General features: G+C 43.1%; 1 protein-coding gene across 1 annotated transcript in view; it reads left to right on the top strand.

Annotated features, from left to right (window-relative positions):
* The window catches only part of KDM1A (lysine demethylase 1A), a 79876-nt gene that overhangs the window by 45863 nt on the left and 6148 nt on the right, over nucleotides 1-27865 (top strand). Inside the window, 16 exon segments of the mRNA XM_043995073.1 lie at nucleotides 728-809; nucleotides 2266-2360; nucleotides 13627-13769; nucleotides 19316-19370; nucleotides 19372-19407; nucleotides 19618-19647; nucleotides 19649-19753; nucleotides 20545-20551; nucleotides 20554-20617; nucleotides 21960-22047; nucleotides 22049-22072; nucleotides 23187-23204; nucleotides 23206-23289; nucleotides 23291-23321; nucleotides 26692-26879; nucleotides 27483-27597. Coding sequence (XP_043851008.1) covers nucleotides 728-809; nucleotides 2266-2360; nucleotides 13627-13769; nucleotides 19316-19370; nucleotides 19372-19407; nucleotides 19618-19647; nucleotides 19649-19753; nucleotides 20545-20551; nucleotides 20554-20617; nucleotides 21960-22047; nucleotides 22049-22072; nucleotides 23187-23204; nucleotides 23206-23289; nucleotides 23291-23321; nucleotides 26692-26879; nucleotides 27483-27597 — 1165 coding nt within the window.

The raw sequence follows: 27865 nt of genomic DNA, 5'->3' as shown, positions 1-27865 counted from the left end.
GAAATTGTGATAGCTTCCGTTTCTGAGGCCCAATGTCCCCACCTATATCCTTAGTTGTAATGATTGCATTATCCTTAGTCCAGTCAAGGTAATAGATTCTTTTTTTTTTTTTTTTTTTTTGGTGAGGCAATTGGGGTTAAGTGACTTGCCCAGGGTCACACAGCTACTAACTGTTAAGTGTCTGAGGCCGAATTTGAACTCAGGTCCTCTTGAATTCAGGGCCAGTGCTCTATCCACTGCGCCACCTAGCTGCCCCACAAGGTAATAGATTCTTAAAGTTATCAGAGTTGAATGGTATATACTTGAAATGTCTTTGAAATTCATTCAGTTTACAAAATTGAGTTAAAAAGAAAAAGTCAAAAACAAACAAAAAAATCGGAAGGTTTGCTAAGTACTCTTTTGTGTTCATGAGGAAACTTAAGTATGTGGTGTAGTGCCTTTTTACTTTATATCATAAAGATTACTAGCTGTGGGGCAGCTAGGCGGGCGCAGTGGATAGAGCACCAGCCCTGGAGTCAGGAGGACCTGAGTTCAAATCCAGCCTCAGACACTTAACACTAGCTGTGTGACCCTGGCAAGTCACTTAACCTCAATTGCCTCACTTAAAGAAAAAGATTACTAGCTATGCCTCTTATTTGGAATTGTGGATTATGGGAACTAACATAAGGGAGAGAGCCTGAGGATAAATTTACATTGCTTATTTTGTAATTTAATTCTTGAAAACTAGGACCGTGTGGGTGGAAGAGTTGCTACCTTTCGCAAAGGAAATTATGTTGCTGATCTTGGAGCCATGGTGGTAACAGGTCTTGGTGAGTCTTTTAAAATTGTATTCTATATAATATGGTTTGCCGAAGATTATGTAATGATAATACTTGCCTCGTCTGAGACAGTACATTAAAGCATCTGTGTACAATTAGTTTCCATATTTTCACTTATAGAGAAAATGTTTATAAATATGTAATGAGGGCTTTACTGATAACACAAGGCTTTATTTTTTCCCCATTTATGTTTTAAATATTTTTTGAAATAAAGCATTTAAAAATCTTTCCCATGTTCACATCAACATGAATGTACAACAGGGGGTCTGCTGATAATTCTGAAACTTGTTTTTGCCCATCCTGATTGAAAGCATGAAAAGCTGGAAGGAACTGGGGTTATCTAATCCAACCTTTAATTTAATCTGGAATTTCTCCTGTAGCAGGAGTTCTTAACCTGGGATCCATAAACTTGTTTTTTAAATACTCGATAACTGTACTTCAGTCTCATTGGTTTCCTTTGTGATCCTATGTATTTTGTTTGATGCATTTTAAAAATAGAACTCCGAGAAGTGGCCTTTAGGCTTCATCAGACAAAAGGGACCGTGACCCAACAAAAGTGAGGGATTCCTGTAGCACCTCAGACAGCAGAAGTTAGCTTCTGCTCGAGCACATCTAGCAGTAGGAAACTCATGACTTCATTAGGCAATCCACTCCCATCTTAGTTCAAAATAATAGAGAAGACATTTCCTTGTGTCAGGACAATAATCTGCTTTCCTAAAATTTGGACACACTGGCTCAAATTCTGCTGCCTGGGACCTAATCCATCCTGTACATACTAAATTCTTAGATACTTGAAGACAGTTATGGTCTTCCTTCTGTAGCCTTCTCTCCTTCAGTATAAACACCCCCAGTTCCATCAGCTCATCTCTTATGACATCATTTATTGGCCCTCACCATCCTGCTCTCTCCCTCCTGCATGTCCTGTTTGAAGTTTGACAGGGTCCCTCTTTAGGACAGTGCTGAATGCACTCCTTCAACCATGGTTTGCTCATCAGAGAACATTAGGATCATTACCTCACTGCCTGGAGCCACTGGACTGCCAGTAATGCATTCCAACATTGCCCTGACTTTTTGGTCTCCTGTGTCATGCTTTGGACTCATGTTGAACTTGTGGTCACTAAAACCCTTCCCTTAACCATATTGCCATAAGATGGTGGTGGGGGGGGGTTTCAATGTAAGTGCAAGGTGTTTGACATTTATTAAGTCTCTGTTAGATTTCCTATCATTAGCTTTGTCTCTTGGTTCCAGATTGTATAGGTTTTTTGCATTTTGTCATCTTGTGCTCTGGACCTTTATAGTTGATCTTGTGTTCTCATTAGATGCCTTTGCATATTGCTAGACACTATATTTAATTGTAATCAGGCCTGATGTAATTATGGATGAGGAATCTCTTTTTACTGTGCTCTTCATGGATGTGCCAGACTTAATTGGTGAAGTTCTTTTCCAGGAGGGAATCCAATGGCTGTGGTCAGCAAACAAGTAAATATGGAACTGGCCAAGATCAAGCAAAAATGCCCACTTTATGAAGCCAATGGACAAGCTGTAAGTCAAGAACAAACAGAACTTTTCAGAATGACTTTCATTCCATTGGAAATTATTTCAAGGAAATTATTGGTGGTGGAACGTTTTTATTTCTTAAAAATAATTGAGGGATAAGGTATCCCCTTTTTCTGGGATATGGGACAGAATTCTTATTCAGTGTAGAAATACACTTAGGTATATTTATACATGTAGACATGCGTGCACGTAGAGTTATGGCATACCATAGTGAATTGTGAGTGCTTCATGTTGTTCCACAGCTATAAACCTGCCAAGTCTTAGGGGTTTCTGGGGAGTCATCAGCAAGCTCTGCCATTTCCTTCCCTGCTCTCCCCTGGGCCTCCCAGTGTACTCCTCTGTATGTTTCTTGTGCCTATAATTTTGAGTTCAAACACCTATTTTGGGTGGAATAGAAGCCAAGTGATGGAGCCTGACCAGGCATTTGGTAGGTTTACAAAGCAGCATATGCCTATTTCCAGCCCAACAAATGACTGCATTTGTTTAATGTAAATGAGTATTAGTTGCCCAAAAAGTAAATGACAAGTGCTGTCATCATTAACATTTTCACTTACTCAAAGCATACTTTCAAGCTTCATTTCCTTGATGATCTAGGCCAGTTGGTCAGTGCTCATTTGCCTATGTCAGGAAATTAATGTTCATCATTGTGTGACTTGTTGACGTTATAGATAGTTAAATTGAGAAACAGTTAATGAAGCTCTCCGGTCATTGAGGGGACCTGTACTGCTTGTGAATATGAGCACACCAGCAATATCTGAGACAGAGTAAAGAGGCGGGCAGATTGCCTTTGTTTTCAGACACCACTTGTGTGCTGTTACTTAATGCAACAAAACCCCAACTCCTGACCTTAGAGAAGAAAAAAAGCCACTCTGTACAAAAAAGTCTCACCAGAGGCCCTCCTGTTAGGGAGGTCAAGGAGCAGAGGATTCTCTTTTTACAGGTGAGGAAACTGGGACCTGGTGAGGAGAAGTCCAGACTTGTTCATTATGCCTTAATAAGTGACCATACTGGGAGTTTGTACCTTGGGCTTCAGTCTCTGGTGCTAAACACTAAAAACAATGATTTTTTTTTCCCTTTTGGGCAGAGGAGAGGAATGTTTTAAAGCCTGGTATTTATTCAGATAACGTGCAGTGATGGGGTTCAGTGGTGCTAACTCTAAACCAGAGAAATGAACCATTCTAACTGTGGTTTTGGAAAAAGATTCAGTGCTTACAGACATTGCTTAAGTGCCTGCTGTGTACCAGGCACTGAGGATACAGAGACAAAAAGGGAAAGAGGCCTGTCCTCAGGCACTTACCTTCTGTGGAAGGCACTGTGTACACAAAGCAATACCGAGGCTACTGTGTGATTTCAAAGTGGCAGAATGGCACTGCCAAGATCAGGCTTGGTCTGGAAGATGGTACTGGAGTGGCCTTGGGTTTCCTTGAGGCCACAGGAATTGGGAGTGCCCTCCCCACATGGGAGCAGCTTAGATTTGTGGGAAGAAGAAAGTGAAAAACCAAGCTAGATTTCCTGAAAATGGTCAGTCTTCTGCCTCCTCCATAAATCAGTAAAGGAAACTTCCTGAAACAAGTGAATGATCCAGCCAAAAGTCGAATCCTAATTTAGTAGGGAAATTGTCTCTTTTAAACCAGGGATTTGTATTTCTGTTTTTAGCAACCTCGTTTGGAAGTGGTGTAAAGAAATCTTGACATTGGGTTCTGTGTGTATTAGGACTGTTTTACCTCCTTTTGAGTCTTAGTTTCTTTTTACTTTGTATTTGTTATGTCTCAGAAAGAAAGGCTTGACAACAAGCATTGACATTTGGGGTAAAAATGATGATTTTTGAAATTCAAAGGACAGCATTTATGAATTCTTTCAAGAAACATGAAATACCTTCGTACAGCCACCCATGCTAGATGCTGAGGAAGATACCCAGAGAGTTTATTACCTGCTAATGACAGTAAGAGTTCACAATTTATTTTACCAAAGTATTTTTCTAACAGGGAGGGCAAGTATCATTATCCCAAGGCCCAGGGACTGGCTATTGTTATGTAATTCGTGCCATTTAAGTAAGTGCTTGGGATCTTCTACACTGATAAGTATGATAGAAAGGAGAGAGGGCCAGCTGCCCTCAGTATCCTGACTCAAGTCCTGCCCATCACACATTGCTGGGTGGCCATGGGCAAATCAGGAACCCCTGAGCGATATGGGCAGCTCTCCTCGGACTCCTAAGTTCAATGGGAGTCACCGTTCTGTAGAGTTTGGGCTCGTTTTGGGGTCAAGTTCTTCTCTTCACTGAACTTAGAGCCATGAACAAAAAACATAAACAAAATGAAAGGAGGACAGGGTTCCTGGGAGAACTGATGAGGAGAATGTTCTCTCAGTTGCATCTCTGGGATAGGTAAGTGTAGTTTTTTAATCAGTTAGTGGGAAAACCAAAACTAAGTTCCATATTATATACTTCTAAATTTATGGTCCCAAGTTAGGACCCCAGGCTTCAGCATGGGAGCATTCTCCTCCATCTCAATTTCTTATGAGTCTTTCAGTTCCTTTCATGCAGAATTCTCTCCATCTCCTACATAGACTGAAAACTGGAAAGAACCTCAGAAACGACCTAGCCCAACCCCATGATTTTACAGAGGGATTTGACCTTTAGAAAGGGGAAGTGATTTGTCAGGGCCACATCAATGAATGGCACAGCCAGGATTTTCAGCAGCATTATCTGAGATAGAGCTCATGGTTATTTGAGCTAAATGGATTCCACTTCAGATTTCCAAATGCCCCACAAAAGTACAGATCGCTCCCCCCCTGTCTCAGTGGCTAGCATGACTTAGTCATCAAGAGAAACGAATCTTACTTCACTGCAGGGAAATGTCCTCCCCCCCCCCCCCTTTGATGAAAGCACACATGTTCAGCCTTTCCTGGCTCCTTCACTGCTGCCTTTAAGCCCACCCAGATTGCCCTACCATCCCATCCCCTCAACATGTACTCTTATATCTTTTCTCCCTTCCATAGCAAAGCTCCTAGAGGGAAAAAAAACTGTCTGTGGCATGCACTTTGTTCTTGACAGCTGGCATCACAGACCTTGAGAGTAGGTTATGTTAAAGGAATGCCCAACCTTTCTCCAGCCTCTGCTTGAAGACTTTTCAGAAGACAGACTCTGGCACTTCTTAAGATGTCTATCCCATTACACTTGGGAGAGTTCTCCTTGTGGGAGACTGCTTCCTACCACCCAGCCTCAGGTGGCCTGTTTGCAACTTGTTCTCATCATTCCTGGTTCTTCCCCAGGCCCAAACGGAATAGGCTCTACCTAGTCCCTTGACCACCTGACAGCTCTTCAGATACTTGGAGGCAGCCCTCATGTTCCTGAGAGCCTTCTCTGGGTGAAACTTCTGCAGTTAGGCACATCACTGCTCTGATTGCCTTTCTCAGGACACTCTTCAGCTTACAGATGTTCTTTAAACTGTGGTGCCCAGAAGTGAATATTGTATTCTATGTGAGGTCTGACAAGGGCAGAATATATTGGGACTATGAGCTCCCTTTCCCTGGAATCTGTGTTCAAGATTGCATTGCCTACTTTGGGCTGGCAACACACAGTTAACTCAATGAGCTTGCCATCCACTGAAGTCCCCAGATCTTTTTCAGAATAACTTCCCCCATCTTATACTATGAAGTTAGTTTTTGTCCCCACATATGAGAGTTTACGTGTTTATTCCCCATCAATTCTCAACTCCTTGTAATCTGGTTTCTCCTCCTCCCATTTGACTGAAACTGCTCCCTCCTGGGTCACTAATCTCTCTTGGCTGAATCCAGTCCTTTTCTTGGTCATCAGCATCAGCATCACCCTTGATTTCTTGGTAGCATCTGACATGGCTGGCTACCCCCTCTTCCTCCGTACCATCTTCTTCCAGTTTTAATGACATTGTTCTTTCTTGGTTCTCTTCCTACTTATCCAGTCTTTCTCAGTCTCCTCTTTTTTTTTTTTTTGCGAGGCAGTTGGAGTTAAGTGACTTGCCCAGGGTCACACAGCTAGTAAGTGTCAAGTGTCTGAGGTTGGATTTGAACTCAGGTGCTCCTGACTCCAGGTCCAGTGCTCTAGCCACTGCGTCACCTAGCTGTCCCTCTCGGTCTCCTTTTATGGAGAGTTACCCATTTCCTATTTCCTAGGTATAGCTGAATCCCAAGGTACCATCTTGGGCCCACTTCTTTTACTCCCCACTCAGTCTTGTGATCTCATTGGCTTCCATATATTCAACTGTCAATGCTATTCGGATGACTCACCACATGCCCTCCTCTACTTGAGATCCAGTTCCACATTCCTACATGGGTGTGCTATGGGTACCTCAGATTCCATATACCCCAAACAGAAGTCATTATTTTATCCTCCTAAACCTGCCCTTCTTAGCTTCCTTTTTTGGTGAGGACCCCAGGTTCACAATCTCGATCTTGCTCGTCTCTTCATTCCCTCTGACATGGGCAGTCACACGCCAAAGTAAATATCCAGTCACTTACCTCCTTGGCATCTCTCCTATCCACCTTCTCTTCAGTCGCACCACAGCCACCCTAATTGACATTGCTTCCCCTCTGGGGTGCTGAGTTATTGTAACAGCATCCTCCTTGGGGTTTCTGCCTCCAGCCTTTCCCTTGCCCGATCCACCTTCCACATACGTAGCTGCCGTAATGATTAGTGGTGAAGCACGGGTCTAATCAGGTCATTCCATTCCCCTCTTCAGTGGGAGGATTTCAGCGGTTCCTGTGTGTTGCCCAGAATAAAACATTACTCTTTTACTCAGCCGTTAATGCTCTTCCCAGTGTGGCTCCAGCCTGCCTTCCTAGGCTGATTGACCGTGACTGTTTCTCATTCACACCATTCTCTAGCCAGACTGGCTCTGTGGATGACATTTCATCTTCCAGCTGATGCCTTGCTGCTTCTCCGCCTTTTGGAACCCCTCATTCCCTTCAAGACTCTGCTTAAGTATCAGTCACCTCTTTTAAGACCTTCCCTAATGCCCTCACTTCATAGGACTCATAGGGATCTTGGAGGCCATCTAGTCCAACTTCCTCATTGTACAGATGAGAAAATTGAAGCCCAAGCACATTGTATGACTTGCTTAGACCACACAGGTCCTAAGTAGCAGAGTTGATATTCAAACCCAGGTCTTCTGACTCTAAAACCGTCGGGTTTTTTCCTTATTGATTTTACTTACAAACTCTCTCACTCATACATTCGTATTGATTTTGTAGCTATCTGAACATTTTGTTTTCTCTACCACCATCACCATCCTTTTCTTCCTGTCACTGATGGAATGTAATCTCTTCAAGGGCATTTATGAAGTGCCTATCTGTGCCAGGCACTGTGCTAAGTTCTGAGGATACAAATGACAATAAAGACCATCCCTGCCCTCGAGGAGTTTACAGTCTAATGGGGGAAGGCAGTACACAAAAGGAAACTGAAATGCAGCACAAGGAAAGGAGATCAGGGGGCAAAGCTACCCAGCACAGGGCCATGATGGAGAACTCCAAAAGCACTGTAACCGGTGGAAAATGAGTAGAAGACAGTGCTTTGTTCTTTCCTTAATGAGAGGCCCAGGAGCCCATAACCCTGCCCTCCAGTCAGAGAGTAGAGGATCTTGAGATGTGAGTCAGGCAGATTCAGTCTCACAGCATAATGAGATTTCCTGGTGATGAGTTTGCTGGAGAGAGAAGGCATGATGGAGAGATTGAGAGAAGTCTAGAAATAGCTTAGGCAGTAGTAGGTAACGGGGAGCCACTGTGGGCCCTTAGCATATGCTTGCTGTTGGATTCATCTCTTGACACTGGATCTGGAGCCCGTGTATGTACCTGGCCTGCGGATGGCAGCCACCACTCTCCCTTTTCTATTCACCTACAGGCCCGGCAAGCACAGCCTTGAAGAAGCACAGGATTGAAATGCCTTCATTTGGTCCTTGCTAGAGTGAGATGTGGTGGTATTACTCAAGGATTTCAGCACATTCAGCTTTACAAACAAATCTCACTTAATAAGCTGCTATCTGTAATAATAATCATAACAATAACAACCAGCACTGATATAGTGCTATAAGTTTCACCAAACACTTTACATGTGTTACCTCATCTCATCCTCACAACTCTCTAGGAGGTAGATGCTGATGTCACCCCCATGATACACAGCACTGAAGATACATTTAAAAAAACTTTTTTGTGTGGGGGGCAATGAGGATTTAGTAACTTGCCCAGGGTCACACAAGCTAGTTAAGTGTCAAGTGTCTGAGGCCTGATTTGAACTCAGGTCCTAAATCCAGGACCGGTGCTTTATCCACTGTGCCACCTAGCTGCCCCTGAAGGTACATTATTAAAGTGGCTTCTTAATCGAGGGTTTTCTAATCTGGGAAGGAGTCATGTGCTATCTTGAGTATAGTTCTGTAGAATGAGCTTTTCAAAGGTAAGAAAGCAAATGGAATCCCTTTCCTTGGTTTCTCTGATCATTCTTACGTAACCTATAACAAGAGTAAGTCTTTCTCAGGCTTGTGGATGAGACCTGGCAGTTAATTTACTTGTGCTTAGTCCATAAGCAAAGTATTAAGGCATAATAGCCCCTAGAACTATGAGACTGACATGACTTTAGAATTCATTAGCTGTAACATTGTCCAGGCCCCAAGATGGGACTGTGACCATATGAAGGAAAGCAGGAAGAGGAGATGGAGAGAAAGATGAGAGCGAAGGAGAGACAGTGTCTGTTAGTTGGTTACTCAGCATTCCTGGGTTTTTCATGCTACCCAAGGGCAGGTCTCAGTAGCATCTCATTCTTACAACATGATGACTAGCCAACAAGGCATGCTTACACTGGCCTTCCAGTTGCAAGGTGTCTGTAAGATCTGACTGTACTCCTCTCTTTGTTGTCCACAGTGTAAGTGTGGTATCATGGTTCATTGTGTAGATAGGAAGAATCATGTTGTTTGAGCTGTTACTTAACTGAGCTATCAGACTTTATCTGCAAGTTTATCATTTAATGAGCCTCCACTAAGTGATGTATGTGGGACTTGAGCCTACCTCTTCTAAAACTAGTGCGGGCACTCTTTGCAGTACTTTTTTTTTTTTTAGTGAGGCAATTGGGGTTAAGTGACTTGCCCAGGGTCACACAGCTAGTAAGTGTTAAGTGTCTGAGGCCGGATTTGAACTCAGGTACTCCTGACTTCAGGGCCAGTGCTCTATCCACTGTGCCACCTAGCTGCCCCTGCAGTACTTTTAAAATGCTACTTAGGGTAAGGATCTGTGAGGATCATTCATGTCGTGAGCCCTTTCTCAAGATAATAGTTGGAAAATTGGGAATTGTACTTAAAAATGAAGCTCCTGTGTTTTTGTTTTTATTTAATAAAGCATTTATTAAGAACTCCACTAGGTGTCAAACATTACTGCTTTTGAAGATCACCTGTCGACAACGAATATTTTGTATGAAATTATGGAAATGATACAAGTTATTGAGAGAAAAGGAACAAACTAAAATCTATATTGATGCTGTAGGATGCTAGCTCTGGAGAGGGAAGGGGCCTTTGGGGAGATTTCGTTAGTTAGGAGTCGTTCATTTGGCCTGGGCTCAGTAGTCTCTGTGAAGTTCTTCTCACTGTCTGCTCTCTGTAAGATCCCTAAATACATGTTCTCCTACCTTGGAAATTGACCCAAGATGGGAGAAATAGAAATCTACATATCCCAGGGAAAAAAAAAAAGAGGTCAAGGATAACTAGCTGTACATTTGGTTTTCTTTCAAAATTATCTTCTCAGTAGAACTGTTTTTTAAAAAATTGGCTATCTCAATTTCCCTTTAAGATTTAATTTAGCACATGACACCTGTTTTAGGATACCCTTTCCCAATGTCCATTTCCTTTTTACCATTCCTTTCGGTTGCTGGATGTGGCAGAAATTAGTGGGTCTTGATTTCATGAATAATGATGTTTGTGCCATTCTTTCAAGGCTTTAATAAGCCGGTTTTTATATTGATATACTAGAGATACAGAAATGTTATCCTGTAGTGTTTATTCCAATGGGGCAGCCATCTTTTGGTCTGTCATCTGCTTTTTTTTCTTTTTTTTTTTTTTTTGTGTTATTCCTTACTGTTTTATTTAGCCCTGCATTGTCCTTACTCTTAAATGCTTCCTGCCACCCACCCTAACCCTCCCTTCATTTTACGACTCTGCCTTCCTTTTTGGCCATTTCTTTGCCTTGACTTCTCACCCCACACCTCACCCCCCCCCTTCTCTAATTCTTTTTCTTTTTGGTATATGTATAATGTGCCTTATTTCCCTGGTGGTTGTCACAGCTTTTGCGGCTCACAGACTGCTTCTGTCATGCTGTGTGTTTTTTAAACTTGTTAATTTTACTGCTGATGTACAAAACTAAACTTGACGTGGCTGTTGGGCTGTTATTTACAGTTTATTTCTCTCTCTGCTGCAATGGTTAAAAGGACACTGTCAAGGTATTTTTTCATAACTTTTTTCAAATCATTTTCCTCACTGTTTATAATAACCCATTAGAAGCTTGAAATTCAATCTGTTTCCCTCCCAGAGTTCCTCCTCATCCCACATTCACGCTGGTTTGTTGTTGTAGGGCTGCTCCTGAGTGTTGGGCTAGTACTATTTGAGTTTTTGTTATTGAGCGCATGTAAGCGTCAACTTTTTTTTGATGGTGGGGAAGACATAAGGAGAAAGATAATGAATTACACAAACTTAGCAATCACTTGAAGGGGAGAAAAAAAAAAGAGGGTAAATTTGGTCCCACTAACCTTGACAGTGTCCCTTTAAATATTTCTCAACCACAAACCCTAGAGCCCAGTTATTGATCCCAAGTGCTGCAAGACTTTTTCAGTATCACTTGTCCCATGTGACTGCCACCCCAGCTGCAAAGATTAAAGCTTGTCTGAAGCAACATTCATCCAGTCTGTACTGGAAGAGCTTTAATCGCTACCGTTTGCATACCTTTGTACTGAAAATGCCTCATTTTTGAGGCATTTGAGGATGTAGCCCTTCTGTTTCTGTCACTGCATCATCCTTTTGAAAAGGATTTCATCTTCCCAGCAACAATGAGCTTTCCTCCTTTAAGAGGAAACAGTAACAAGCCATGGAAACATGACTACTCAGGTACCACTTGGTCTTTGGAAACTGTACAATTCTTGATGCAAGGTCCTGAAATGTTAGTTTTTCCATGATGCAGAGTGATTCCATTGAGGCACCTTGGTGAACAACATTCTGTCGATGGAGACTTCTCCTTGAAAAGGATTCACAAGTTTAGCATGTGGCACTTTGCAAGATCCCTGTAGGAACGGAGGCAGGAAGTTCTTTGAGTGTTGTTAGGAGGCTGTGCTGCACTTACTTGCACCATGACAGTGGAATAGGACATGGACAACTGAAGTCAAAAACCATCTGATTCAAATTTCTGGTGAAAATGCCTTTTTAGACAATTCTTGATTCCAGTATTTCTCATACTAAAAACCAGTAGGAGAATGACAAAAAGCACCTCTTCTTTCCATGATTCTAGGTCAAGGGAGTAGATCATGGTATTAAGTCCACCAAACTGTAGTGTGCAAATGACAGAATCATAGCAAACAGATCATGGCATCTGAGCTGGAATTGGCTTTAAAATGTGCACTTTAGAGCTGTAAAAGACCTTCAAACATAGAATCCCAGAGAGGAATTAGAGAGTATCTGTTCCGACTCCATCTTGAAAGGAATTCCCTCTTCCCCCCAAATCTCAGTGGGGTGTCCTGGAGGGGCCTTTAGGAGCAGTGCTGCTGCCCCGAGGGCGCCATGTGTTTCCAGGACTCGATGCAGCTCCGCCAGCTCTCTAAGCCTGCTGCTTAGTTGTCAGGGCCTTAGGCGTCCAGATAGAGAATTCTTGCTTTCTCTTTCCTCGTGGTGCTCATTGTTTCTCTTAGAATTTTCTTTATGGCTCCATAAAAAGTGATCTAGAATTGCTTAGTGAATTGGCAAGGGAGCAAATCCCATTTTTCTGAAACAGCCAGGTCAGTTGAGAAGATTAAAAAGATTTTAAAAGAAGAATGAAGATGTTGTTGCTGAACGAGGGAGCATCAGTGACCCCCATTTTGTGGTTCTTGACTGATTAAAGCTGACTATGTATACTGTTCACATTCGCACATCCTTTCCAATAACTGCGGAAGCTCATGTTAGTCTTTGTACCTAAGAATGAAGACTGCACCTATCCTAAAACACCAACCAAGTTGGCAGCAAAGGAGAATTCCAAACATTGAACTCTAGTGATTGCCCATTTACAGTAGGAGGTGGTTCAGGTGGTATAGGCTGAAATGCCAGTTCTAGGCATGCTGTCATTTACTAAGTATCATGGCTACAGCTGCTATCAACTCAGCCTAAGGACAAGCAGCAGTCCTATGACTGCCATGCGACTGGTGGCATCAGTAAGGGGGGATATGGGTGGGGGAAGGGTTAGAAGTAGGGCCTCCCTTCTGCCTCCACACCAGCCAGGACCGTTCCCTCTGAGTTTCTTAGTCATCAGTTTTCTTGTGTCCTCTTGAAGCCCTTGGGACCCATTAGCTCCAGTGCACATTTCTTGGTGTCACAGAGGAAAAGAACAAGGAAGATGCCAGTATGTCTCAGATCACAGCTCACACTTACAGGCGCTTTTCTCACAGCCTTGTGAACTGGGCAGTACAAATGAGGTGTCCCCATTGTGACTTGCCCCCAGGCGAGGAGCTGGGTGGGGACTGAGACCCAAGTGTCCTGACTCCAAGACCATTGTTCTTCCACAGTCGACAGCCACCTCTCACCCTCTTCATCATCCTCATCTCAGCTGAAATCCTGTGGGGAGACAGGCTGGGGCTTCCAGAATTCTGGGAGCTTTTCTCCACATGCCCTACCATTTTTTTTTTCTTTGCAAGAACCTGATGTTTTGAAACATTCCCAAACCTTGGTTTTACATCCTTTGCTTTCTGGGGCTTTCCCTGTGTGTGTTCTGCATGCCAGCTCAGCCCGGTGCATGCCAGCTCCAGTGCAAGTCTTGCTTCATGTACCAGTCCCGTTAGCACGTGTGGGTGGAGTCCCATCTCTGGAAGGGGGATGTCAGAGACAGAACATTTTCATCATCTGATTTAATGGAATGATATAAGAAAGCAAACTTGAACCAGATTTACCCCTTCCAGATTATGCATTTAACCTTTCCTAACTTTGTGATGTTTTATGGACGGTTTGGTGTTTATTCATGGCTTCTCCATTAGAAGAACTAACCCCATTATTCTTTGGATTTTCAGGTTCCAAAAGAAAAAGATGAAATGGTAGAACAAGAGTTTAATCGACTGTTGGAAGCCACATCCTACCTCAGTCATCAGCTGGACTTCAATGTCCTCAATAATAAGCCTGTGTCACTTGGCCAAGCCCTGGAGGTCGTCATACAGTAAGTACCCTAGAGGAATAGGGTGGGATACTGGGTAAAGAGTGGGCAGCTTGCCAAAAGGCCTGGCTTGGAATCCTGCTTCTTACACTTAGCTGTGTGATCTTGGGCACATCAGTTACTTTCTTAGCCTCAGCTTCTTCCTCCATGAAGTGAGGACAAAATACTACTTGTACCACCTCCCTCGTAGAAGTTTTGAGGCAATAGGTATCTCATGAGTGCTTGTTGACTGCGTGCCAGGCACTGTGCTGAGCACCAGGGATGCAAATACAAGGGGGGAAAAGATGATCCCTTCCCTCAAGGAGATCACACTCCATTAGGAGAAGATACTGATATAAAAGGGAGCTGAGTAGGGATGGAGGGTAGGAAGGAAAGGTACCTGCCTTGGGGCAGCTAGGTGGTGCAGTGGATAAAGCACCAGCCCTGGATTCAGGAGGACCCGAGTTCAAATCCAGACTCAGACACTTGACACTTACTAGCTGTGTGACCCTGGGCAAGTCACTTAACCCCCATTGCCTGCAAAAAAAAAAATTATTAAAAAAAAAAAAGTGAGGCTCAGGTTTAAGTAGGTGGAGAAATTTCCTATTGAGAAAGGAAATAGGAGAATGGGGAAACTGAGTCAAGAGGCTCTTCTTACCTTAGGCCATACCAAGTTCATCCCAACTTTTCCTAAAGACAGACATCCACCTGTGGCACTTCTTAGGCAGATAACCATTTTCTACTATTGGCTTTGTGTCAATTCAGACAACCGTCCTGTGATCAAAGCTCAAAACAGTGTTATGGTCCCCAGGGGTTTTGCCTCTTCAATTTCATTTATCCTTTACTTATGAATTAAAACTAACCACATTTTGGGGTTTCAGACATAGAGTGAATTCCTGATAGTTAATTCATAACCTGCTAGTTGAAGTTATATCTTTGTTTTTGTTTTTTGGGGTTTTTTTTGGGGGGGGGGGTTGGTGAGGCAATTGGGGTTAAGTGTCTGAGGCCAGATTTGAACTCAGGTCCTCCTGACTCCAGGGCTGGTGCGCTATCCGCTGCGCCACCCAGCTGCCCCTGAAGTTATATCTTTAATAATTTTATAGAAATTACTATAAATAATATATAAATATAACACATGAATATAAATATTCAAAATTTGTATAAGTAATAGCTAACATTTTTCAAATGACTTGTAAATTCTCTCCTTTTGACAAGGAATGAGAGAGGGGTCCTATTTTCTTGGTTCTAGGTTCTCAAACTTTAGAACTTTAGATTTTACAACATGTAGCAATTCATAATCTAACAGCATGCAGATTAAAAGAGAAAATATTTGTCTTAATATTTCTGACAAGATTTCTTAAATTTCACAGTATAAGACAATTTAGAAACACAATAATGACATACAAAATTGTGTATTTAAGACATGAAACAAATCTCTAGTCAAATCTAGATTTACAACCACAAAATCAAAATCTCAGCTTTCCAGGACTATTAAGCATCTGTACTTTAAATCTTAGAACCCAGAATTAACATTTAGCTCATTTTCAAAGGTTTACAGGAGCACTTTCACCTTTCCATGAACTTTTAATTTATTTTCTTTCAAATATCATTCAGAAGGCCATATCATTTCCTTTTGTGTTCATAACCTTTCCCCACTCTTTCCCCAAAGCTTTTCAGTTGTAACCCAAGTTAAAGATAGTCCAAGTGGCAGCCTCACATTCCCATCCCCATGCTTTAGAGCCCATGAGATTCTAAAGACTGGGAAATGTACCCCAAGAATGGTCTTTCAGAAGCAAAGCACTGTATTCCTAATCATATCCCAAACTATATAAATAACTAATTTTTATTCCATAGAATTTCTTTGCAATTTAGCACAAAATTTTACATGACCCTGATTAATTGCAATACTGCTTTTGGGGTTCCTAGGAGCTTATAAAATGCATGGTTTCCTTTATTTTTCTTTGATGACCTTGCTTCTGGTTTACCTAAAGAATTCTGTTACATAAAGCTTTGAAAGTTCTATTTCTGACTTCTCAAAACACATTCCTAGTTTCTGGTCATCTCCCACCCCCCACCACTTCCACCTCCCACCCCATCATTGTGAATGTCTAGCCCCATTATCCAGAACAGGGTCTAGACCCAGGCAATGGTGGGGATGCTATAGGGGGGTCCCTCCTCATGGGCCCCTTTTCAGTTTAAAACAGTCTTTCTATTCCTTAATTACATTTTACTCATTTTTAAGTTGCTCACCGATTTAAACAAGTTTTTTATCTTTTTATGGTCAAGAAAGGATTAACACGAGATAGCTGAGTTTCAGATAAAATTTAAAATGCAAACCACATATCTTCTCTCCCCCCCCCCCTTTCCACTCTGGGATCACTTTCAAACTGCCTCCCTTCACTACACAAAAACAATAGCTCTAAAGTTGCGGGGGGGGGGGGCAGTAATCTAAGTGCTATTTACTCCTAAAACTTTTACAGAATTTAATTTTTACTTTTCCTTAAAACAGATTTTTTGGAATGGTACCCCAAAACTCACTAAAATATTTCAGCATATGTTAGGCTTCTGCTAAGTGCCTTATCAGGACAAAGAGAAGGGAATGAGTTCCTGGAATTACCCAAAGTCTCAGGAGTTCTCCTCTGTTGTCTTAAAATGATTCATCTCCAAACTCCTTAATAATTAATCTCTAATCTTCTTCTTCTTTTTTTTTTTTAGTGAGGCAATTGGGGTTAAGTGACTTGCCCAAGGTCACATAGCTAGTAAGTGTTAAGTGTCTGAGGCCGAATTTGAACTCAGGTACTCCTGACTCCAGGGCCAGTGCTCTATCCACTGCGCCACCTAGCTGCCCCTCTAATCTTCTTTATCTCCAAACCTTCAAAATCTGTCTACTAAGATGTTTTTGAGCAATTACTGTAATTTAGAATCTCTAATTCATTTATAATGCCTCAAATTTCTACAAACCAGGGAAAAAATTTTCTTTTCTTTGATTATCTGTCCTTATCTCTGTATCTTATCCACTTGGCCAGTGCTAAAATGACAGAGAGAAAGTGTCTTCCAGGTTTTTGATTTTTTTCTTTTTAACCTGATCTTCCACCGAAAGCCTAAAGTGAGAGTTAGTCCCAGATTTCTGGGCATCACTTGTTTCAAGTATGAAAAGATGAAACTTTTAAACTTTTCCCCAGCATTCTAAACTCTTTGCCTAAAGCTTTAGCAGTCTTTCTAGCTGGCTGAATTTTTTTCCTTAGAAATCTTTCATGGTACAATGCTAAACACAACACAAGACAAAGATTTTGCTGAACATTTTACAAAGACATAAAACCATAGACAAAACGGTAAGACAGAAAAAGTGCATACAGTGTTCCAACAGTCATTGAAAATCCCTTCAGGGGGCAGCTAGGTGGCGCAGTGATGAAGCACCAGCCCTGGATTCTAGAGGACCTGAGTTCAAATCAGGCCTCAGACACTTGACACTAGCTGTGTGACCCTGGGCAAGTCACTTAACCCTCATTGCCCCTCAAAAAAAGAAGAAGAAAAAACAAGAAAAGAAAATCCTTTCTTCAGGCTCTTGGGACCCTTTTAGATTTTTATATATTTCAGCATAATTTGAGAGCTCTATCTTTTAGTTACCCGCTTCATTCCTGTTTGGGAAGCTACACCTGTTTCCAGATCAAAAGAATTTTCACAAGTGGGTATCATTTTACCAGTGCACTCTTCACCTGGTCTCATGCCAAAAGAAATTTTTGCAAAGGGGAATCCTTGGGTATCTTACTATTGCTAGAACCCATCATTCCCTTAAAGGCAGTATCTCTTCTCAGCAGGGTTGAGGTATGCCCCAGTGATGTGGGGGCATACCTTAGCTCAGAAGAATAGATAGAGGATAGAGGAGGGGAGTCCGACCTCTGAGAGCAGTCCTCCACAGTTTCTGAAAGCTCATCCCAAGGCTCCTTGACCCTGGATAGCTTTGCCAAAAACTGATAGATGTTAATTAGAAATAACAGAGGAAACAAAGTTTCAAGCTTCCAAGCCTGTCAGTTTATTAAGCACCAAATGCCAGTTGCATAAGAGATCAGGATCAGGCCTTCTCAGTGTGGCACTGCATCCCCAAATGTAGGGTAGGGGAGGAGGGGACAGATGTTTTTATTCACTAAAAGAAAACAATCAATAGGATATAAACCTGAATACATGATTAGGTAATCTGAATTCTAATTGGGGGAAAGATTAGGGACTTTCCAAGTTGGGAGGGGAATCAATGAGCTTCAGGAGTTAGGAGCAGGGAGAGCAGGCACATACATTTTTCTGAAGGTAAAATAGGACGTCGCTCAATTCCCACAACTAGCAAGCAGGTAGAACTTTCAGGAAAATTAAATTTAGGTCTCAAAATGGAATCATTTTTACAAGATGGAGTCAGTTTGGTTCATACAGTTCCCACAATTCTCTCAATAGTAAGCCATTAATAAATATTTGTGACCCTCGTGTTTTTTTGTTTTGGTTTGGTTTTTTTTGCGGGGCAATGGGGGTTAAGTGACTTGCCCACGGTCACACAGCTAGTAAGTGTCAAGTGTCTGAGATCAGATTTGAACTCAGGTACTCCTGACTCCAGGGCCAGTGCTTTATCCATTGTGCCACCTAGCCGCCCCCCATTAATAAATATTTGTTAGGGACTAATGGTACAGTCATTGTGGTTCAGATGATTGAGATAATAGTTGAATAGAATATTAACACAACTTCTTACCTTATCAGAAAGATTAATTGAAGAAATGCCCTCAAATATATCAAATTTCTTTCTTACATTCAGGAAGCAGCAGGGTTTGTTTTGGTATTTTGGTTTTTAGGTGAGGCCACTTGAGGTTTAGTGACTAGCCCAGAGTCACACAGCTAGTACTAGGTAAGTGTCCTGAGATCGGATTTGAACTCAGGTCCTCCTGACTCCAAAGGCCGGTGCTCTTATCCACTCCACCACCTAGCTGCCCCCTGCAGTTTTACTATAGTGGAAAAAATGCTGGGCTTTAAGTCAAGAACCTGGATTCCAGAGTGAGGCAGTTTTGAATACATTCTGGTGTCCTTTCTCTAAATAAAGAAGCAAAGAACAGAACAGAAGAGATCACAGAGTATTTTTACTCCCCATAAAAAGTGATTGATATCAACAGATAGGAACACACCTGCCAACCTTTAGGTTTATAAAATCTTGAGAATGGTTCATGCATGAATTGTATAGGTGGGGCTTTCACAACCACTGGGAGAGAATATGACGTCATGCCCTGTTTGTGCTTCCCAAGTGTGTAGAATAATGCCCTTTACATAGTAGCCACTTAATTAAATTGGGAGCTAAAATTTATTTTATTTATTTATTTACTTACTTATTTTGGGTGGGGCAATAAGGGTTAAGTGACTTGCCCAAGATCACACAGCTAGTGTCAAGTGTCTGAGGTGAGATTTGAACTCAGTTCCTCTGGAATCCAGGGCCAGTGCTTTATCCACTGCACCACCTAGCTGCCCCCAAAGTTAAAATTTATTGAGCCCCATGCTGAATTGGATACTGTTGTGGGTACTTAAGTTTTTCATCTCTTTAGGTTACAGGAGAAGCATGTGAAAGATGAGCAGATTGAACACTGGAAGAAGATAGTAAAAAACTCAGGAAGAATTAAAAGAACTTCTTAATAAGGTAAGGTTCTTTCTGGCGACTGTCATGTAAACTCAGGTTTTGAAGGAACCTCAGTAGCCCCCTAATGCAAACCATAAAAGGAGCCCCACTCTTAACATCCCCAATCACCGGCTGGCCAGTCGCCGCTTGCCGCCCTGGGAAAATTGCTGATTTTACCATGGGGTGACCTCCGAATGGAAGAGTTCAGCCTGGAACAATTGTGTTTTATAGATGGTGAACTTGAAAGAGAAGATTAAAGAGGCTCCATCAGCAATACAAAGAAGCATCTGAAGTAAAGCCACCTCGAGACATTACTGCGGAATTCCTCGTGAAAAGCAAACACCGGGATCTCACAGCACTGTGCAAGGTACACAGCATACCCCTGAGCGCTCGGCAGCGTTCATGGTGTGGGGCGCTACTGCCATCCTCGGCCCCCACCCACCCCCATGAGCTCACTCTGTCCCTTCCCTGACCTTGAGTCCTGCTTCCCACTTAGCAGCCTTATCAAGCTGGAAACAAACCTTTCTTACAAGGACGAAACGAGATCTAAAGCAGGGAAATGACTTGCCCAGACTGACTTGCGTGCCCTTTCATCTTTTTATCCGTAGTAGCGTCTCACCTTCTAAATGTTGAGTTCCCACCCTGTCTGCTAAATTGGAAGGCAGCACTTTCTCTACCAACAACCAAATAACTTTTGTAAGTTGATCATGAGCACGGACAGCATTGAGATTGACGTCCCCTAATCGTAGCAGTCAGCATACGGTATCTTAAACCAAAGGCTTTTACAAACCCTCCTGACTTTAACGAGGCTATAGCCAGCCCTTAGGTTAGATTCTGTGTACATGATCCTAAGGGATTATCTTACCACAGCTCTTGTGAAAATCTTTCCTTGGCACAAGAAACCCTGAGTTCTCAGAGGATGTGCCAGTAGAATCAACAAGCATTCATTAAGCTTCTTCTGTGCCAGGCACTGGCTGATCACTGGCAGGACCTACCCAAGTACCAGCCTGTTGTCGCTAAGTGCCAAGTGGCTCATCCCCACAAGGGTGACTGGCTACCCAGGGATGGATTGTTTGGTCCGCAGCATTAGTGGAGGGCAGCACCCAGCTCTGGAGAATCAAATCAGAGATAAACTATGATTACATTTGATTTGGCCAGGAATATGATGATTGGCAGAAACACAAGTAAAACTAGAAGAGAAGCTACAAGAACTGGAAGCCAACCCCCCAAGGTAAGAGCTCCCATTCATATAGACACCATTGCAGAATGTTTGCCCCACAGCCTGTGAAGTAGGCAGCTGCACCAAGGTCAGCCCAAGCCTTCTGACTCCGAGACCCAGTGCTCAGTTTTGTTTATTGGGGCGCATATAAACTCCTTGCACCTGTGGCTTTGACTTGTTTTCTCTCTTGAGTAGATTTAAAGGACATGATATGGGGCAGCTAGGTGGCTCAGTGTGATAGAGCATCGGCCCTGGAGTCAGGAGTACCTGAGTTCAAATCTGGCCTCAGACACTTAACGCTTACTAGCTGTGTGACCCTGGGCAAGTCACTTAACCCCAATTGCCTCACCAATAAAAATAAATAAATAGATAGATAAATAAAGGACATGATAGAATAAGGAGCTTTCATTTTGTTATGAAATAGAAGCTAAAAAAGGTGTCGTGTCTCTAAATGTAGGGCTTATTCAGTTCCCAGAATGACATTCATTACATACGTTTCCGTTTGAAGTGTGCATCTATAAAAGAAAATAAACACTAATTCATAGTTTATATACTAAGGTCTATAATAGTATACCCTCTCATAATACCCCTGGTGAATTAGGTGATACAATAATATGTTCATTTTATATATGGGGAGATTAAAGCTTAGAAAAAAAAATTTTTTGTCTTTTTGTTGTTGTTGTTTTTGTTGTTTTTTTGCATGGGGCCGTGAGGGTTATGTGACTTGCCCAGGGTCCACACAGCTAGTCAGTGTCAAGTGTCTAAGGCCGGATTTGAACTCAGGTCCTCTTGAATCCAGGGCCAGTGCTTTATCCACTGCACCACCTAGCTGCCCCTCAAGACTTAGAAAAATTAAGAACAACAGCATTTATCTAGCACTTTAAGGTTACTAAGCGCTTTACAAATATTTCATTTTATCTTCACAACAACCCTACGCAGTAGGTGTTGTTATAATCCCCATTCAACATTTGAGGCAGACATAAGTTAGGACTCACCCAGGGTCCCCCAGCTAATTAGTGTCAGGTCTTCCTGGTTCCAGGCCCAGGGTTCTATCTACTGAGTCACCAGGCTCTTAGATTAATTATCCCACAGTTAGTTAATGTTGGAGGTGGCGCCATACAAAACAGCAGATTCTAGGGAGAAAGATAACCGTGTGAGAGGAACATGTCGCTGATAAGAAATTGGCCCGAGATAGATGCAGAGATGTACCTCCATCTCTTTTGATGCTTGCTTTCTCATAGGGTGAGCTGCAAACAATAGGACAAGTCTGCTGAAGGTTTAGTTCCAAGTATGAAGATAGTCAATTACCCTAAGAATTGCTCAAACAGTTGCCTTTCTGTCTCTTATTTTGCAGTGATGTATATTTATCTTCGAAGAGACAGCAGATCCTTGATTGGCATTTTGCAAATCTGGAATTTGCCAATGCTACACCTCTCTCTACCCCTCTCCCTTAAACATTGGGACCAGGTAATTCCTTTATCACCTGTATTATATATTGTCTATAAAAGGTTTCTAGGAAAACGGGCAGGACTGTAATTGTTTAACCAGACAAGCAGAAAGGACTCCCTTGCATCCACATCTTGTGGCCCCAGCTCCTCTGCACCCTTACACGTGGGCTCTTCCCTGATGTTCTAGGGAAATTGGGTTTTCTTCCAATTTTGTCCCATAGTCAGTTTCCCTTGTAAACAGAGGTTTTGATTTGCTATTATTGGGCATCACACCTAAAGGTTCTCAGCCTTTAGATTACATTATAGGAGGCCCTCGGTTATCTGAAGGGTCAGTTAATTTAGATAAATGATACTTGTAAGACTTGCTAAGAATCCATCAGTGAATTTGCTTAAAGAAAGGGAGTCCATTCTCCCAACACTCAGAAACATTGAGCATCTTGTAAGAAGCATTTCATTGTGTTCTCTTAGTTTGGCCCCCTAGTAAACTATGAAGAGACCAAGACAGTCAATTAAAGACCAAAGCCAGCTGGTAACCCTTAATTCTTCTAATTCTGTAAACCCAAATATTTGAACATCTGCTGTGTGTATCAGCCAAGGGCAAAGAAGTGACTTTTAGGCTGTCTTTCCAGCCATCTACCACGATTGTTTGGGGAGTACAGTGTGCTTTGGGAATGGAACTGATTTGGACCAGTTTAGTCAACTTGTTATTTGGACAAGAGGCTCACCTGACTCACCAAAGCCAAAAAGAACCAAAGTGTAGGTGATATAATATTATAGGTTCTCTGGACCATAATAACTCCCTACCACACATAAGGATGGTGTGCAGGAGAGCACCATCTTTGGTAAGGGGAGGCTCAGAAGCCATATCCCAATAACATCTGTGTACTGGTCACTAGCTGATGGGGGGCAGATACCTCAATACTTCAGTCGGCTCTGTCTGCTGGGGCCAATTAAGGTGCTCTGTTGTTCTTCAGTCCTGCCAATAGCATCATTGCTGTTTCAGTGACCACCGGCACATTCTCCCACTAGAGATAACAACTAGATTTCAAGTTACTTTGGAATTGCAGGACATGGCACAAGGGGCTGTTCTCTGCTAGAAGAGGAAACAATATCACTTCTCCCCTTGGCTGTAGGATGATGATTTTGAGTTTAACTGGCAGTCACTTGACCGTGAGGAATGGCTACTCCTGTGTACCAGTGGCCCTGGCTGAAGGGCTGGACATTAAATTGAATACAAGCGGTTCGACAGGTGCGCTACACGGCTTCTGGTAAGTCACCTTCAATCAGAGCAGGAGGAGTTTCCTCCTTTAATAGTTGTTGCTGAACAGAGAAAATGTTCCCATCTCCTGTGTCCAGGCGCCAAGGCCTCTGCTTCAATCAGTGGGATAGAGGGAGTTTGGGTATTTGAAGTTGACGCCATCACAGTGCACGATCTGATGGGTCTTACTAGGGGGGAAGGCTTAAGGGGGCCACATCTTTGGGATCATTGGCTGCAGCTACTTCTTTTCAGAGGTCATCTGAGACTTCTGACCACCAGCTGATAGCTTTTTTTCCCCCGTGGCATACACCTCCCCAACAAGCACTCTTTTTTCTGTGACCTCTACTGATCCTCTTTCTTAGTTCTTCCCTTACCCATCTGACCACTCTCCTTCCAGCTCCTCAGCTGGCTCATCGTCCATTCCTGCCACCTCTCCTCTTCTAGCTTTTATCCTCTTGATGACCTCAGCTGCTTCCATCAGCTTGATGATCATCTGTGTGTGTAGAGCAGCCCCATTCCTCACCCTTGAGGGTTTTTGTTATTGTTTTTGTGGGGCAGTGAGGGTTAGGTGACTTACCCAGGGTCACACAGCTAGTAAGTGTCAAGTGGCTAAGGACGGATTTGAACTCAGGTCCTCCTGAGTGTTTTATCCATCTGTGTCACCTAGCTGCCCCTCGCCCTTGAGTTTTACTCCCGTTTCACTAGTTGATCTATTAAACATTTCAGCTTGGCTGAGCAGGAGACAGCTAAACTATTGCTAAAAGAGAAGTCAGTCTTTTTTGTCCTCCTTTCCTAACCTCCCTGATTCTATTGAGGGTGCACCATCTCTGCCCGTGCCCTGCTCTTCCATGTCCACATATCCAGGCTGTTCCCCAGATCTTGCCATTTTTACTTCCCCAACATCTCTCACACCGACCCCTTCTTGCTAACGACCACCCCTTTAGGTTACACCCACTTCCTCTCCAAAGCCCGCTGGTTGCTCTCCCTGACATTTACACATTCAGGCCACCCCAGTGTCCCCCTTCACCATCTCGGGGAGCGCCGTCTTCACAGCCTGGCCCCCGCCTGCTTCTGCAGTGTTTTTACCATTACTCCAGCCAAACTGGCCTTCTCTCAGCTCTTCCTACACAGCACCCCACTCTCCAGAATCATGCCTCTGCACCAGCCACCCCACCCTTTTCCTTCAGGGAGCGGCACAAGCTCTTCTGGATCCATTTCCTGATCCCAGCTGCTGGTGCCCACCCTCCTATAGCATTCTTTAGACCTTACACTGTGTATTCTTATAGATGGGTGGTTGTTTGCCCGTGGGAACAGAAGCCTCCCTGGGAGCAGCACTTGTGTCACTGTGCAGTGTCTGCCACAGAGTAAGGGAGCTTTGCTCCCCTCCTTTAAAATGTTGTAGAGTGAGGGCTCTCCCAAGGTCCTGGAGCCCATTTCTCTTGTTACGCTGAAAGCAGACCCCAATGATTACTGCTTAAGGCACCATTAAGAGCCATCTGGTATAGCCGTAACAGACAGAAGCCCGTCTGTGGTAGGTAGTCTGTGACACGGTACAGGGACATTGTCTCCACTCAATGTACCCTGGAATGTGGACATTTGGGCCTTTCATTTCACGTGCTAAGTCTGGGCCTGTTTAGATAACTTGGGACAATACCAGCCTCAGCACACTTTCAAGAGATGGCGACAGCCTGTTGTCCCTCTTCCTTCAGAAGTGGAAGATTGGGTAGAACAGATGACATGTTGTAGTTGGCAGCCATAAAAAACCTTTAACTACCCCCAACTCTCCTTTTTTTTTGTTTTTTGTTTTTAAATTTAGCTAATTGGGGTTAAGTGATTTGTCACACAGCTAGTAAGTCTTTGAGGTCGGATTTGAACTCAGGTCCTCCTGACTCCAGGGCCAGTACTCTATACACCGTATCCCCCTAGCTAGCCCCTCTCCTATTTGTTTTTAAGAATTGCTGAAGGTGGGGCAGCTAGGTGGTGCAGTAGATAAGGCACCAGCCCTAGATTCAGGAGGACCTGAGTACTTGAGTTCAAATCCTGCCTCAAACACTTGACCCTTACTAGCTGTATGACCCTGGGCAAGTCACTTAACCCTCACTTGCCCCACAGGAATTAAAAAAAAGAAATGCTGAGACCACTACATGCAATCCCAGAATTAGTGGGAGATGGCCTTTAAAAGAACAGCCCCAGGCAGCTGAACACACCTAGGCACCATGCACAGATCTCTTGTAGTCATTGGGCTGGGTTGGGGTGGTTGGTTTTTTGCATATTATTATATACTCTGACCTTGCCAACATTAAAAGTGTTCATATATAAACTGATTCTTCAGTATTTAGTTTCAACAATTGGTAAGGCCTGCATGTATGGGTACTAACTTTAGGTAATAACCTAGTCCAGTGATTCCAACATATTTTGTTCCACAAACCCCTTTCAGGAACAAACAAACAAAAAATGTGTTGTGAATCCCTAGGGTAGATCTAACATGCTGCTTGCAATATTTTTTTAATTTATTCATTAAATGCTTGCAAAATAATTATAATGATAACTTTTGCCCAGGAAGGCTCCAAAAATATTATAATTATAAATAAAAAATTAATAAAGACATAAAATAATTACAGATGTTTTATGTGGAACATTCTATAAGAATTAAAAGAAGTAACAGTTTGGAACAGTTTGATGACGGTTGAAAAACTGCAAGAACACATATTTTAGTGGGTGTTGTTGCGATTGCTGTGCAAACACTGAGATCATTGTGCATATGTTCTTGAGGGTTTAATCACTGCAGAGACAAATATATAATGCTCTAAAACATGCTTATTGTCACCGGAAAAAATATATTTGTTACCTGATTGGGCAGTTAGCCATTGCTTACGGCACCATTAGAGAGGGGTGATGCGGGAAAAAACACTGAGCACAGTGCTTGGCACATAGAAAACATTATCCTCATTATTTATTAAGGGCCAGCTAAATGCCAGCATCTGAGCTAAGCACTTTATCCTCATGACAACCCTGGGAGGGCAGGTACTATATTGTTGAGGGAAACTGAGGCAGACAGTGATTAAGTGACTTGCTCAGGGTCACACTGCTAATGAGTATCTGAGGCAGAATTTGAACCTGGGTCTTCCTGACTCCAGGCCCTGAGCTCAGTCCACTATACCAGCTTGGTGCCTATTCAATTAAAGAATTTTTAGCACACAACGTCTTCACAGAAGTCTGCAAACACTGATCTCGGACTCTTCCCTTACACTTAATTTGTACCCCTTGTCGTTTCTATATCCAGAACAGAAGGAGTCCAACCCATGTCGAGAGCATTTGGTGCTTTAGGTTAACAGGGGCGGGCAGGGCCGGCGGCTCTATGTCTTTTTAAACCCTTTCAGGCTGTGAAGTGATAGCTGTGAACACGCGCTCCACCAGCCAGACCTTTATTTATAAATGTGACGCCGTCCTCTGTACTCTTCCTTTGGGTGTATTGAAGCAACAGCCCCCAGCTGTTCAATTTGTGCCGCCTCTTCCTGAGTGGAAAACGTCAGCGGTGCAGAGAATGGGCTTTGGTAACCTGAACAAGGTAACTCTCCCGCGCAGGGCGCAAGACTGATTCCCCCTGATCCCCATTCACATGCAGCTTGGCTGCTCGAGCGCAGAGCGCTGTGCTCGTCGCCGGAGAAGACAATTAAAGCATTGTCTTCTTTCTGTGCTCTCTTGGAGCATAAGACACATGCAGACAGGCAGTGTTAGACCCTAATCACTGTTGTACTTATTTTAAGGTTGTACAGAATGTCTTCCTCACAGTAACCCTGTGGAGAGGTCAGGCGTGTTAGAGCATCCCCATTTCACAGATAGGTGGTAGCTGTCCCTGGTCACATAAATGATGACTCTTGGAGCCACGATTTGAACCCAAGGCTTGTGATTCCAAATCCAAGGCACTTTGCACCATGCCCAGAGTTCTGCATTGCCAGGACACGATTGTGGGGTGCAGCCTTTGGGGGATTGGCCTTGCAGTGAATACCATGGGGAACTCCTTTGGGTGGAGAACACTGTGCTTCCTCCAGATATAGCGGGGGTAGCCAAATGTTAGGAAGAACAGTGTGGTCGGCTCTGGAAGCGCTTCTGATGAGCCCTGCTGCTCTTGAGTGACTCACCCTGGTCTTCTCTTCTCGTGTCATTTTAGGTGGTTTTGTGTTTTGACCGTGTGTTCTGGGACCCAAGTGTCAATTTGTTTGGTCATGTTGGCAGCACCACTGCCAGCAGGGGAGAACTTTTCCTTTTCTGGAACCTCTACAAAGGTAACGTCGTTCACATCTTATTCTTTAAAGCAATGTTTTCGTACAGGATGGTCACAAACAATTACACTTATTAAACTAGATTCCCTGATGCAATAGGAGGCATGGTTTTAGCATGACCTTTGACCTGTGATGTTTTATTCTGACTGAATTAAGCTTTGCTCCCCTCCTTTAGAAGGTGCCCACTCGGCTGCCCCCCTTACCCTCACATCCTTACAGATTTTTATATAGACGGGTGGTGCACTCTGCTTCTAGGCAGCTCTGGTTTTCC

This window comes from Dromiciops gliroides, chromosome 3 (genome assembly GCF_019393635.1).
Source record: "Dromiciops gliroides isolate mDroGli1 chromosome 3, mDroGli1.pri, whole genome shotgun sequence".
NCBI classification, from domain to species: domain Eukaryota; kingdom Metazoa; phylum Chordata; class Mammalia; order Microbiotheria; family Microbiotheriidae; genus Dromiciops; species Dromiciops gliroides.
Note: the sequence above shows the minus strand (reverse complement) of the source record. Positions and strands in the feature narration are given on the sequence as shown.